We start from the raw sequence: 15,221 nt of genomic DNA on the forward strand, positions 1-15,221 counted from the left end.
GGTGAATATATTCCACGTTATACTTTGTACACATGTGTTTAGCTCCAAGCACGGCTAAGCACAGCAAAACTACTAGTGTGTCAAGAGTCTTAGTCTTGATCCTTGAAAACCTATGCACAAAAAAAAATGTGATCAAAGCCAACAACAAAAAAAGTTTTACTACTACTACTAAATGTGATAATTATCTACAGGAAGTTCTGTCTACCAGTACCAGTCTTAAAAAATAGGTGTAAAGCTCCAAAACACGCATTTCCTGCAGTTGATAATGGGTTACAGTGAGGGGTCCTTACAACAGGTCATTAAAACCTCTTTCCACTGGGTCTCTGCAGCTGAACCCTCAGCAGACTGATCTCTTATTGGTTTCAGTGCTTGCAAGCAACCTACAGTATGACCTGCTCACCGCAGTAAAGTCCCTCCTGCTTGATCTCAGTAGGTGCAAATGTTTTTAAAATCGGTCCGATTTCATTAGTCTACTTTAACATTCACCTGTGCTGGGTCATCAGGGGGTACACCCTTGTTCTCTGACCAGAAGGTGAGGCCTAGGGCGAGGGTGAGACTAAGTTACAGTTTAGTGTATTCCCTATCCTTTCTGGCTGCAGAAACAGACTGTGGGCTGGAAAATATATCAACAGTGGAACAATTGCTGTTTGAAAACTTAATTGGGAACTCAGAATTAATTAAAACCCAAGCTTACACAAATAATCCAAGGGCAACAGCGGAAGCAAAGACATAACCAGCTGTGGAGTTGTAAAAAGAGACCCCGTCTGGACATGTATTGTCTGAGGATTAAACCCAAGAATGGTTGATTAAGTAGGTAGAGACAGAATATTTAGTCCTTAAATGTATTTGTCTTTTTTGTATTACCTAGCCGTACTAGAACCTTTCTTTCACTTCCTCTCAAGTCCTCTGTGACTCATGAACTAACCTCTCCAAATAAGAAGAGAAGAAAAAAAGAAAAGATTGAATGAAACCATGTTAACCACTTAAAAGGCCTCCAGAAGCAAAGGCACATTTTCATTGAGCGTGAGCCAAGCAGAAACACTTATCCTCTGCACTGCTCCATTGCTGCAACAGCACTCCTGCTTTCAGCAGATGAAAAGGCTGTGACAAAAAAATGTCTTTCCCAGTGTCCTCACAGAATCCGTCATCTATCATAACTTCTACCAAAAATTGAAAAGGTTGCAACAAAAAAAGAGAGTAATAGGTGACACCTTGTGAGAGTTTTACAAAAAGGTTTTCAGCAGTCACTTTGGAAGGATGACAAGCTGAGCTGCAGAAATTGATGGTCAAGCAGAAAATATCTGAAGAGCAATTACATATTGTAGGAAATGTAATGATGAAACATATCTACAAAATTACAGATGTGCTCTTATCACTGAGTTGACTTTTTCAATATTTAACCAAGACCACAATCTTTACCAAACCATAACCAAGAGTTTTAGTTGCCTAACCGTAACCATATGTGGGACATGATCTCAGGTCTCCGGTATCAAAGTCATGCATGGTTAACCATTCAACCCGACCTTCTTATACCAAAGAACATCACTTCAACAAACATTTCTAAATGGGCTACATCTGTAACACGGCAACAGAGGACAGGCTAATGGATGGAATGATTTCAGAAGAGGTTGTATCAGGGTTGTACTGTCTCCCATGAGATGATATCAGGACCAGATTTTCCTTTCTCTAAGTTGTACAAAATGATAGAGCATCCAGAACACATTCACACATTCTACAGTAACCAGCTTAATGTTCCTCTTTCAGCTGCTTTTGAGCTGCATTATGCAGAACAATTTGTCAAAAATTGGCATAAAACAGAAACCGTGGACCTCTGAGGTTCTTGGACAGTTGCTGAATTTCCCAACTGGTAAGACAACCTTGTAAACCTACAACTTGCTAAAGTTTCTTTGGGTAACACATAAAATACTCCAGTGGGCAGTTCTATAGTCAACCTCGACCTCAAGGGCAACTTCTCTTTTGGAAATGATGGAGTGTTATTCTTCCTCGTGTCCCCATCATTATCATTTCTATTACTTTGCCACAAGTTTCAGTGCACAGCGGCTCTTTGGTTGGCTGAATCTGCAACATTGTTTCTCCCTAAAGCACAGAAAATGCTGCTGTTCACATTCTCTCTAAGGCCCAGTATAAATTACCGCCTCTGGGTGTTAGAAAATGGAAAATACCCCCAAGAGATTAATCTTCTCCAACTTTCAGTTTCCAAACAGCACAGCCATGGATGGCTGGGGAGAATGCTTGGGCCTCACCAGATTGAAAAATCGAGTAAAAAGCCCTGCGTCAGCCGCTGCCATCCTTCCTCTGCCTCTGTGTGCCAACTCCTCACTGAGGGCTTGATATGAAAAGTCCATTTCACAAATGGGTGCGTTAGCCACAGTGATCAATTCTTCCTCCTCCCTCTCGGCTGTGTGTGAAGGAGTCTGTGAAGGATGCATTTGTTTAAGTTTCGTCTGAGACAAACTCAGGAAATGTTGAGGATAAGATTAACACTCCGGACAAAGGTACTCATTGATTAGGAGCTTTCTTGCTGTTGCCAGCTCAGCATATTTAAAAGGTAACTTTATCTGCAGGGCTGCAGTGTCTTTGAGATCTTATAGCTAATACAAGAATATAACCTCTTTCGTTCTCAGACATGACTTCATTTTGGGTATAAATAGACTTTGGAGTATTGTGTTCTGTCTTTGCGTTGGCCTTATTTGTGCTGCTGTTTTTGATTTCTGATTTCACTTTAGTTAAATCCAATTTGAATGTTTTTATTTTTATCACTTCTCTTATATGATTTGACTTTTATAAATACACAGAAATGTTTCACTTCTGCCATCCCACCAGCAACACCAGTTCCTCATTTTCATGGCAAATGCAGAACCGTAATTGAAGTTCTTATTGTATATTTTTGGCAGTTTGGCCTCAGACTTACCCTCACACCAGACTTCTGCTAGTTAAACACCAGTCCAGAAGTTCCCATGCTGAGCTTCACTCCTAAATGGACCAGCTGTGTGTTAGCTCATGTAAGTGAGCAGATGATTTAGTCTGGATCTGTGACAACTGGTTCTTCTTGCGAGCACTGGTCTGAATTATTCCTATACAGAGTAAGTGTTTCTTCATGCTGAATATAATTGAATGAATCTGAATGGTATATGCAATAACTCTGCATATTATACACAGTATATCAATATCTGCTCCAGTTAAAGCCAGTGTATAATTACTCTTATAAAAATGTTATGCTTGCTGCACAACAGCTGCACTTGAGCTCTATCCCCAAGTGAAAAAAAAAAGTCAGCATATGTTCACTTTATAGTGTTTGAAAGATACAATAACTGGTCTGGAAAATAATAATTCTAGCGTCACAGGACACTGCTTTGGTTCTAGAGAAATGAAAAACAAGTTGGGCACTATTTTCACTTGCAGAACTTACTTTACATTTATTCTACCGGAGGGGAGATGCAGGCTAAAGCAGAATCTCACTATGCATAGGTAATTCATGGATGCAGGATGAAGTCACATTATGATGGAGTAGCACTGTGCCACAGGGAAAAAATTGAGATGCTGACATCTTTCTTCTCTTTTGTCCCTCCAGAGATCAGGAATGGCAACCTAAAGAGCATCCTGGGTCTTTTCTTCATCCTGTCACGCTACAAGCAGCAGCAGCAGCAACAGCAGCAGTACTACCAATCCCTGGTGGAGCTCAGCCAGCAGACCAGCAGCACCGGCCCGTCCGCCAGCAAGACACAAGAGATGCAGTCCAGGTACGGTGCACTCCTGATAGTTGTACTAGTTTGGTGTTGGTTTAGGTCTCATTTGGGGCAGAGGTAGCCTAGAGGTTACAGAAGCGAGCTAATGTCGCTGGTTTGAATTAGTGGACCAATTATTTTTTAGGATCCATGCTGGAATAGAGGTTGGCTGATTTATTGCTTTTAGATGCTTAATTAGGTCCAGTTAGAGCTTTTGTAAACAGGAATTTGATGGATATGACCGCCTCTCAGTGGTGTTAAAAATGAATAACAGCCTTCACGGAAAATGTTTCTCATTAGGGCTTTTGCTGCATCAGCGCCATGAGGAAGTTCTGACAGGGAAGAGTCAAGCTGGCTGACTGCAGATAGTAGTTACATATTCACTGGAGGCCTAGCCTCAGATTGTATGGAAAATACATGATTGATACCACTCTCATATCTGTCCATTAAACAAAACTCTACAGCTAGCAGCCTGTTGGCTTAGCTTAGGATAAAGATTGCAAGCAGGGGAACACAGCCAGCCTCGCCAAGTCTGAAGGTGACAAATCTGCATACCGGCAGCTTTAAAGTTTATAATCTGCTAAGTTCATGTAATTTTTAATAACTGGCAGCATAAACAACAATTTATCTTGCTGTACAAAAACTTGTGTAGCATTTCATTACACATGCTAACATGTAATGGTAATAGAAGTGTCTGGGTCAGGAAAAAGTTATGAATTTGTGGTGTAATAGAATAATACAACTCTTCTACACTGCACAGATGTTAATGGAATGAATAGATCAAATTCTAATAATTGAATTTTGAGTTGCCATCCTCAAAAATTGGTGTAGAAAAAAAAAAAAATAAAAAAAAAAAATAAATATATAATAGATATATAATATATATATAGATATAGATATTATATATAATATGATATATATATATATATATATGTGTGTGTCAAATCAGTGGACAACTCTTTTACTGGATGGTGAGTTGTGTATTTGTAGGTTTACAATATGAAGAGGTTCATGATTTATTTACGAGGTACTATAGAATATTAAGATATTCATTGTACAGTAGAAGTGTTGGCATCCAGGCAGCTAAGCAGTAAAAGGCAGTAAAAGCAAAGCAAGCCTGTCCTTGTGTGATGTAAATAGCCAGAGCAGGCCTTAGATGAGCATCTAAAGGAAGGCCTGACATACCACACATGAGCAGCATTCCCCTTGACCAGATCAAGTTACAGAAAGGCCGCTCTGTTTGGCCCTGCTGTGTGTGTGTGTGTGTGATTCTGTGTGACTGTATGTGCTTAAAATCAGTGCAATAATAGCAGTTAGTCCCAGCACTTGGAGAGAGGGTATATGAGTAAGATGATATCGTCGGGCGCTTTAGTCTCAATCTGTTTGGACGAGTTAGGAGTTGGTAGCGATGGGGTCAGTGTATGTGTGTGTGTGTGTGTGTGTGTGTGTGTGTGTGTGTGTTTGTATGTGGGGGGTTATTAGGGGCACAGCTGCCTCCCATTCCCACACTGCTGCCTCCCCCCAGCAACAGGTGGAGAACGCTCTCTCACACCAAACAGTGAAGTTCGAAACACACGGCAGCATCAGTCCAGCCTGGCAAGCATGCCAATCCAATACACACAAACACATAGTGATGAAGCCATTATAGAAGTTGGACTTTTAACTGCCATAGAATACAAGGAGTGTATGTTTAAGGGCAACATATAAATTCATGGGGAGTATGTCTTCTTTAAAGACTACCTCAGTTGAATAGAATAGACCCTCTGCCCTCACGTCCACAGTCCCAGTAATGTCTCACACCCCTGGGTTGATAAGTTAATCATGTCTGATTGCTGTAGTCCGCGGTGGAGGTCAAGGGATCACTCCATGTCTGTCAGTGATAAAGGTGTGTGGGTGTGGTGGAGGCAGAATGAGCCACATGATCATGTGTGTGTGTGTGAGTCAAACGTCAGACACTGAGTGTTGCCTCCCATGCTCATCTTTATGTTGCAACAAAAAAAACAGCAAAACAATGTCCAAACAACACGCATGTGTTTCTCAATAGTGTTTTCATGGGACGCTCTTAGTGTTCTTGTTTAATCTCTTGAATTCATGAGTCACTGGTAGGTCAGTCAAACATTATTTAAACCCGCAGAAGTGTATTTTGAATTCTAGAGAGATCGGAGAGTTAAATATGCCAGACTTACTCGTGAGGATGTGTGTTTAAAATGATGCACAAGACTTGTAACTTTGGTAAATTACTTTATATAGCTGAAAACAGAAGACAGTGAAGTTCAGAAATACAGTATACAAATACCTTGTACAATGAGATGACAACAAAAGCTGTGTGCTTCCGACACCTACTGTAGACTGTGTAGAATTTGATAATCCACTGTATCTCTAGTATCTTGTAAGCACCACACAAACTGCTAATAGTCTTATGTTTAAGTTTGCTCTCTCTGCACTTTTCATATTGTACCATGTCAACTTTAAATTATATGAAAGATTTGTAATGTTCTTCTGTTTGAGGCTTCATGCATGGCCGGCGTGCAGCCTCCCTTTCCTTCTCCCCATCTTTGAAAACACTGAAACATAATTAAACGTATTCATGAAAAATATTTTCCGATTCTAATTTTCCACAGTGATGAATTCCTAGTAAGCTCCAGCCGACCCTGATGATTTAGCGTGTCTGAGTAACTTCATAAAATAGAAGATAGGCCAGAAGATTGGATGTTTTAAATTAAGCTTTTTAAATGATCAAATTATCCGTGTCACAGATTTACACAGGCAGAGGCACACACGCTCACAAACACTCTCACACATTTGGCCTACTGCACATCTACAGTTGTGGTATGGGGAGCTTTCTATAGACAGCACCTGCTGGTTTAACTGGTGTCTCTGGGGCAAGGGATGAGATGTGTGTGAGTGTGTGTGTGTGTGTCCGAGGGGAACTCCCCATTGGACAGATCACGACAGCTCGGAGCCACGGGTGGTTTTCAGTGCTCTAGAAGGCAGGGGGGCCCGGGCCTGGCAGGGCACAGCAATCCCTCCCTCTTTAACTCAGCATGTCCCGGGGCGAACAAGTTGACCCCTTGGTCTGGCGCTCCTCACGCCTGCCTACCGCCGTGTCTCGCGACAGGAAGAGCCGTTTGCCATATGGGAGAGCCAACAGCCTGGCTAAACCCGACTCTTCTCCTAGGTACAGTTTTAGCTTGGACAGTGTGTGTGTGTGTGTTGTAACATCAAGGCAAAGGAGTTTGGATCTTTCTGGAAAACAATCAAAATAAGGAGGATGGATTAGCATCATGAACTGGTAAACTTGTTTGGTTCCTGTTTGTTAATCATCATGTTTGTTTTTTTGTTTTTTTATTTTAGGTTGTTAATAGTTAATATCCTGTCAGAATATTAGTTAAAGTCATTAATTAGCCTTGGAAACAGCTTGTTTGAGTGGAGTACTACTGTATACAGTAATGCCCAATTTATACTGCATGAATGTTGAACTAATTATCCATGTATGCTCTGTGTTTTCATGTTTGGTTTGTTCAATATCTGCTTGATAAATGTTGTAAAACAATACTGAATGATCTACGTTCATGTTCAAGTAGGAACTCCAGATGTACAAATAATGAATAATAATAATGAATAGTGGTGTGCTGCTCTCAAAACTTCATAGGGAGGAGTTTGATGGAATAGCTGGGCTTATCATCTCACTTTAACAGCAAAGACTCTGCTATTTCCATCTGATATCCTAATAGTGGAAAAAGAAACAAGCTTGTCTCTCAAACTCTTAAACTATCTCTGTCATTTTTCGTGTGTTCAGTGCTAAATTTACCTGTCAGACTGTCAGAAAATGCATGCCATTGTCCTCATATTTAAACCGCTGGCTTTGAGGTATAGCCATTCAAAACAACTTTAAACACAACATGGTCAGAGGACAAATTGTACAAATGAGTTATTTTCCAGTATAACTGAGCCCTTAAAGTAAGGATGTTTTGCTCCAATGTCCACGCCCTAAATCCACAGGCCACCAGGGTGCTTTAAATCATCTATTTTTGGTGTTATGCTTGGAGGATTGGTTGATATTTTGGTACTACAGGAGAGGTAGTCATCTTCTACTATAGCCTATTATGTGTACACCATTAAGCAAGGGAGATGCAGCAACCTGTAGATACCTGGAGCATAACCACATTGAAGTAGAGCAGATACTGAGGTGACTGTGTCACATGCTGAAATGAATATGTGACTTTGTGTGTGTGTGTCCTTCAGGCAACAATGCTAGAAGTAGCGTCACAAGTGCTGATTGGGCTTTGAAAGGGCCACATTGGACAGACAAAGGTTGGGTGACATCTCATTACCTGCTGTCATCACGTTAGCCTCAGTGCTTCAGCACCCACTATTTTGGATCTAGAAGCCATCGGTTTGCGTCTGCCCTCAGCGCTGCGGCTACAATCAAGCTGAAACTGATATTACTCACATTTAATAGGACGGCGATGGCATCCAATATCGCTTGCATGTGCGCCGCACTGTCGTTAACTATTAGACAGAGGCCCAGTTGATGTATGTTGTATTAGATCAAATGTGACAGACTGTACCCCCTTCCTCCATACTTTTCTCCTCTTCACCACCACCACCATCACATCTCCTTTCTACACTCCAGGATCCTGCCCTTATGTGTTCTGGTGTCTTTTCCACATTGGAAAGATCTTAAATGCTGCGGGTTGGATAAGAACTCCAGGCTGGGGAATATATACCGTTGCCTTCATGTTTCATTGCGTCTTATAAAGTTGGAGGTGGGGGGAGGGGGTCAAGATGGGTCCTGTGGTGGAAAAATATGCACCACAGTACCCCTGACTTTTTTTTTTTTTTTTTTCTGTCATATACATCTATGGGCTGCTACACTCACTTTACCTTTTCTCACTTAACCCCTGTTCCTCCTTGCTAACAGCTTTGCGCTGCATTCCTACTCCGATATGAACAAAAAAAAGACAAAGACAAAAGTTTTATTTCTGAAGAAGTGATGCAAAGAATTTAAGCTCGACCATTTTTTCCATCCAAATGCTGAAAAAGCATTTTAGAGTGCGACAGGCTCCATTAATCTCTGTCTAAGCTTGTCTTTTCCATGTGCTAAGTGCCATTTAGGGTATTTAATAGAGCACAAAACATACAACTGGGAGATGAAATGTGGTGCGGGTTAGGGGGAAACTAAGGAGAACACATTTAGTTGCCAGACATCATTAACCAACGTGTCATGTGTATCATATACTTCATTAATAACACCATACGAAGATACCCGTCGCTATAATAGGAAACTGCCCTGAACTTGTTCCCCCTGCGTTCTGCTGTCTGCTCCGCAGCTCGTTAGCATAACACCGCCTCACGAAAATCTGCAAGGTCAATTAGAAAAGTAGAGTGACTCTGCACCTCATCACAGGTGGTTTAAAAGTGTGGTGAGCTGTCCAGGGGGAGAGATGTGAATAGACAAAGAACCTGTGTGTGTGTGTGTCTGTGTGTGTGTGTAGGTGTGTGTGTGTAGGTGTGTGTGTGTGTGAGAGAGGCAGATGAGAAATGTCAACGCGTGGAAACCATATAGAAAGTTTTACAGAGTAAGACAGCTAATTAAAATTGTGCTCCCCACCTTAAAAGATCCTTGTCGTTCACAGTTCGACCTCTCTGAACAAAGCATTAAATATCACACTGCCGCTCTGCAACAGCTGCTTCGATTCTACACAATGACATTTATTCAAGATATTGACTGCAAACCACCTCAGCAAGGCCTGAAACCTCGGCACCATTCCTCCTTTTATCACTCTCGCTTCGAGGAAATGATGCATGAATAAGAGGCTGACAAAATATTCATCAGCACTAGATTTTTTTGTAAAAGTCATGGCCAGAACTTATACTTTGATATGATACTGTTGGTTCTCCAGTCGGCTTTTATTCTACTCTGGGTCACAGTGTCAGCTCAGTGCGTAAAAGGCTGAAATGTAAAAGTCTAATTTCCAAGCTGTTGGCATTTGTTTCAATTCACTTTTATGCAAAGATGAGAACAGCGCGCTAAAAGCAGGCAGAGCAGAAATAGAGATATGTTGACTGCAGTGCGTCATTCAGCCACCCAGTATAGGTAGTTTATTGTCTCTGTCCACTCTCACTCACCAACGCCAAACCAGCAGCCCACAATCCAAAACAGAGAACAAGTTGTTCCTCGTTGTCAGAAAAAGGAGGACGTCTAAACAGACTGCTGGTGTTTGTTGCTTCCTCTGTCCTAGACGTTGTAGAGGACAGTATTAAGACAGTTGCAGCTCAAAGGGGATTAATTGGAAAGGTTTCTAACTGTGGTCAGCCTGTGGAAGGTATGAATGATAGACTGCAATTAGCAGCAATTCTTTGCTCTGTAAAGTGATTTATTTGTCATGTTTAACAGTCAACAATTGTTTACAGTGTTCAAAACTACTTGAAGGGGGGCTTTGTAGTAGTTAATAGCCAATGCTGTAATATGTCAGGATACGGTGACCAAACTGTGAAATTTTACCTTCTGGGTGACTCTATAGCATGGACTATTATTATTAACCATTTTCCTGTGGTTACTTTCATTATTTTTTTTCTAATTTACTCTGAAATGTTTCTCAAAATAACCATGTGTAATAACCAACATGTTGCTCTGTGCCAACAGCAGCAGCTCAGAGTCTTTGTCGTGCTAATAACGTTAGCACACATTAGCCATACTTTCCAAAACACTACCTGGAGTATATTTTGGTTACATTTCAGTACTTAGTATTTTTTCTGCGTTTGTGTATAATTTTGTCAATAATTCGCTAGTAAAAATGTAATGAGTGAAAAATACAATAGCAGAAAAGGTCACTTCTCATTTATTGCTAACGTTATGCTAGCCGAGTCACGGTTAGCTCCAATGCCCAACGAGAACATTTGATTCCTCATTGGCATGTTTAGTGCTAAATAGAGCCACAAATCATATTTTCCACAAGCATTTACAGCTTCTGGCTAAAAGAGAAGATACAGCTAGTTGATAGAGAGGCTACCATTCAATAGAGGCTCTGTTCATTCAGCTTATGACAAGCGAGAAACACTCACATGGTTTGCGAGTCACACGGTTCACAGAGGACATTTACACACTGAGATAAACAACAGCCATGCCACCTGGCCTTGGCCTTTTTCGTTGTTTACAGGGTGTACGTATGATAATTAAAGGCATCCCTTTGTTCATAAAGCACTCTACAAGTAGCTTAACTACTTCCTGTCAAACATAAATGCAAAGGCCCGTCTGTAACAGCCCGCCATGATTCCCATCTCCGTGAATGACTAACAGTGAGTGTTGGGTTATAAACTGTGACTGGTGCTCTGGGCATTTCCTTCGCCTCTGCCTCATGTGTTGTGTATTTTGGGGTTTTCTTCAAACGATGCCACCACCAAACTGATTGTGAAAGTTTTTTATGTCAGCGGCGGCCCCGTAAATGGATTGAGAGACGTTATTGGCTTAGTCATATGCGTGTGGTAGTAAACATGTGTGAGCCATCATGTGAGAAATCAAAGCAGTGCTTTGGCACTGGCTGCTACAGTGTGTGCCTCTTCTCTCTCTGTCCGCTGCTATCTGAATGCCTCCTCTCACTCACATTATTACATTAAAGCATGGATTAAGACAATTCCAAGCAATACGCTGGTCTCATTCCTCCTCTAACTGTGTGTGTAACAGTCTGTCCGTCGTCTTCTCTGCTCTCTCCTCAGTCTCACAGCACGATATGCAAGTCCTCCGGGCCACAGTGGAATAGGGTCACCACAGAAGAAGAACACAAGGTAAATATGACAAATGCTTCATTAATACCATATCAGATGTGTTGTTCTATGTGTTGCGCACCACAGATCTTTTCTGCTTGACCGTGCGCCTTTGAACGTCTGTCTTTCTTACTTAATTTTTCATGTTATTGTGGTACTATTGTGGTGTGACCTCAGGGAGGTCAGAGGTCAGGGTCAACTAAAGAGCAGCTGGTAGGGGTTCAGTGTTTTGCTCAAGCTTACTTCGTAAAGGTGTGAATGTGCTTCATGGTGGCTCAAAGTGAAGACAGTCTCTCTTAATATACCACCTTTTCACAGATGATCCAGCCTAGTTAAACATGCCCTTTCAGTTCTGAACATCTAAAGTGTGATGGAGCTTTTTATTTGTTTGATTCTACTCATTAACTTCAAGGCTACACAACAAAAAAAATGTTGATTTTTACGGTAAAAAACTGCAAACCGTGACAGTAAAAGCCAGTAAAAGACCGCCAAATATGTCCCGAAACCTGACCGTGTTTTCCTGTATATTTCAAAACCTTTATTTATGTAGCATTTTAAGGGAATTTATACGGAATGAAGTAGTATTTTATATTAGAGACTGTTAATTGTACAATAAAACACTGTAATATTTATTGGCATATTTTATGGTACGTTACAGTCATGGTTTGGCAGTTTTTCACCATAAAATCTACACATTTTAAAATATGGAATAAAACATCAACCTTAAACGTGAAATCAACAGTACTGATATCATGTTACCGTAATATTAGAACAGCTGCCAGGTTTTACAGAAAAAAAACAATGTTTTTTTGTTTTTTGTTTGTTTGTTTGTTTTTACAGTCTAACAGACACACATATAATTGTACTTGTACTGTCCATAGCTGGCCAATCCGAGTATAGCCCAAGTCAGCGAATGATGAGTGTGCAGTTAATAATCACTGAATAATGAATGACAATGTTTAACTTGTACTGAAAGAAAATGAGGACTAATTTTAATCACCACATTTCAAGTTGCAAAAACAAGGCCATCACGGAGAAAAAAACATCCACCTTCAGAAAACTCCAGTAAAAGTCGTCACAGTCTTGCCCACATGATTTGAGCTGGAGCGTTCAGTGCATAATCACATCAGTCAGCCTTTTGCCCCAAAAACTTTCAGAGCATCACAAAAAAAAAAAAAAACAGAAAAGTGAGGATGACTACAAAGTTTTTACTTGCACTGAAAGTCTGCTGATCTCTGTTGTCAGTCCAGGCTTTTGCTACTTGAGAAGTGTTGCTCTGTGTGATGTGTCCTTTGGGAATAGCCCTTTACACATCTTGGCAAAGACGCTGCTGCTAAATAAGCTACATAAGCGTTATAATGACGCTCTTTGTGTTGCCAAGCTCTACACTGTAACAGTGAACCGCAGACCTATCAAACACACATATGACCTTACTACTGCAAAAACAAACATATACAGTTACATGGCTTATCCACCCACACATACTGTATGTACACACCCCAGAGCCCAGTTGTCTGATGCTTGCAGCATTTGTTCCAGCTCAGAGGCAGTGGGAACCAGCGTGCTGGCAAATAATTCCTCTCCAGCCGCCACCAAGCAATGGCAAAAATGCTGCAGCCAGCAGCTCCGGCCCTATGGGTGGTAATCTGCCCTCTCACATCGCTGACAACAAAACCTCAGTGCTGCTGCTGCTTTGCAGAAATAGCTCTTTAGTTCCTGCACACACGTGAAGATACGCATAGGACACAAACAGAGAACCCGTATTAGCAGTCAGTGAGCATAACCTTTCCTCTGTCACCATCTAAGTCTCAGTCACATGAGCCTGAAAACTACATTTACCTGCTTCCTTGCTATCTTGGAAGTTATTTTAATCACTATGAATTGTCTCCTCTGCTATCCCTGAAGCGAAAATGTCTTAGCAGTTTTAAAAATAGGAAAACAATTCATGTGTCTCTCACATAGTGGGCTGAATGAAGAGTGTTTCCCTCGAGGTGCTGGAGTGTTAGCATTTTTATGCAGTTTATAAGACACTGCTTGTTAGCCGAAGTTAAAGGAACTATTCTCTTTACAGCAACAGCAACAACTGCACTTCTTGTTGTAGTCACCAAAATAGACAGTTCCCATTATTCACTGTGTTGTATTTGTGTCTCTAGCCTGTTTAAAATCATGCTACTTATTTGGAAAGTAGTTTGGGAAGAGATTCTCACACATTTCCTCACTCCTAATGATGGGCTGCTTCCTCTTGTTGGTGCTCATTTCTGTCTTACTCCTGATGAACTTCTCTGTCTGACTAAACCAGGCCAGGGTTAGGTGTTTTTACATCCCCTGGGCTCACCTATGTTTAGCATCTGTGCTCTGCTGCTACTCTTGTCTGTACTGCTGGGCTACATTATGACTTTAAACGAGCATACCAGTGTGTTTAGCTTCTTCACTACAACACAATTATATTCTGTATATGAACACATATGGAATTCTGTGGTGTTCAAATTAGACACTACTTCATGAGGTAGTCACCTTTCTTTGCAGCATTGAATGAGGATGTTTGTTTTGCTCACCATTTCAGTTTTACAATTTGGGACACATTTTCCTTTAGTTCCAAGCAGCCATTGATTTCCATTAATTTTTGTACAAACCCAATGAACAGACTCTTGACACTTACTCGAGTTGTGTGATCTATCACAGTAAACATCAGGTCCATGCTTCAAGAGTCTGTTCATTATTTTCATAAAACAGAGTAATAAATAAAAGTCAATGGTTGCCTTAAAATGACAAATTAAGGTTTAAAGTTCTAGTTACAATATAAATATATGTGTTTATTATTCCGAATAAGCTGATGCAATCATGCGGTCCTTAAAGTTCATCATCCTTGCAGCAGGGGGTTGATGTTTGACACCTGGTTGGTCACCTGCTACCTCATGGTTTGAGCATTTTAATGAGCCTGAGGTGGCACTGACTTTGTCTTGAAGGTAGTGTGAACTCCAGACCAGCTGGACCAGATAACCTGCAGGCTGCTAAAGGACGTGAGTTTACAACTGTCAGAATTTAGAAACGAGTCACTGACAGGGGAAATAAATAGAAGCACTCTCCTCCACAAGACCCAAAATCTATATAGCCGATGACTGACAGGAAAAATAATGCGTCTGTCCAGCCCTTCTCTTCTTCACCTCACCATCAGACCGGAGAGCTGCGTCCCCATGTCCTAAAACAAAATAATCGTCTGGAATTTTTCAGCATATTTCCCTCTCGATCTCCATTTTGCTGATGCATTATCAAACACGCATTTTGGAAGATGAAAGAATCTTATGATAAAAGGGGCTCCCTCTGATTTCCATCTGAATTGCCTCAATCTCAGCCTCATTTTCCCTCTGTTTATCTCTCATTTTCTCTTGTCTGCCTTCGCAGCTACACTGTTTTTTCTCTCATTCTCTCTGCATTTATTTTCTTTTCACTCCCATTCTCTCAATTCATTCTTTTCTTCTCTTTTATTTCTTCTTAGTTTTAATTGTTTGGACTCTTCTATGTACGTACTACGTACCCATGGGAGGCCTTGTTTGTTTGCATGCAAGCATGTTTGTTTTTAGTTATGCTGTATTTCATTTGAACTTCAAAATTCCATATTTTTCTCCTTTGTCATTTCTATGTTCTCTCTCTCTCTCTCTCTATTTCTATATTGTGGTTGCTTCTGTGCGAGTCCATCTGGTTCAGCCT

General features: G+C 40.9%; 1 protein-coding gene across 8 annotated transcripts in view; it reads left to right on the forward strand.

Moving 5' to 3' along the window:
• Positions 1-15,221, forward strand: part of nav3 (neuron navigator 3) — a 399,859-nt gene that overhangs the window by 293,492 nt on the left and 91,146 nt on the right. For all 8 annotated transcript variants that reach the window (XM_019265607.2, XM_027275946.1, XM_019265602.2 and 5 more), the window contains 2 exons: positions 3,593-3,761; positions 11,466-11,534. In XM_019265607.2, the coding sequence (XP_019121152.1) occupies positions 3,593-3,761; positions 11,466-11,534 (238 nt within the window). The remainder of the gene's footprint in view (positions 1-3,592; positions 3,762-11,465; positions 11,535-15,221) is intronic.

This window comes from Larimichthys crocea, unplaced genomic scaffold (genome assembly GCF_000972845.2).
Source record: "Larimichthys crocea isolate SSNF unplaced genomic scaffold, L_crocea_2.0 scaffold268, whole genome shotgun sequence".
Classification (NCBI taxonomy): Eukaryota; Metazoa; Chordata; class Actinopteri; family Sciaenidae; genus Larimichthys; species Larimichthys crocea.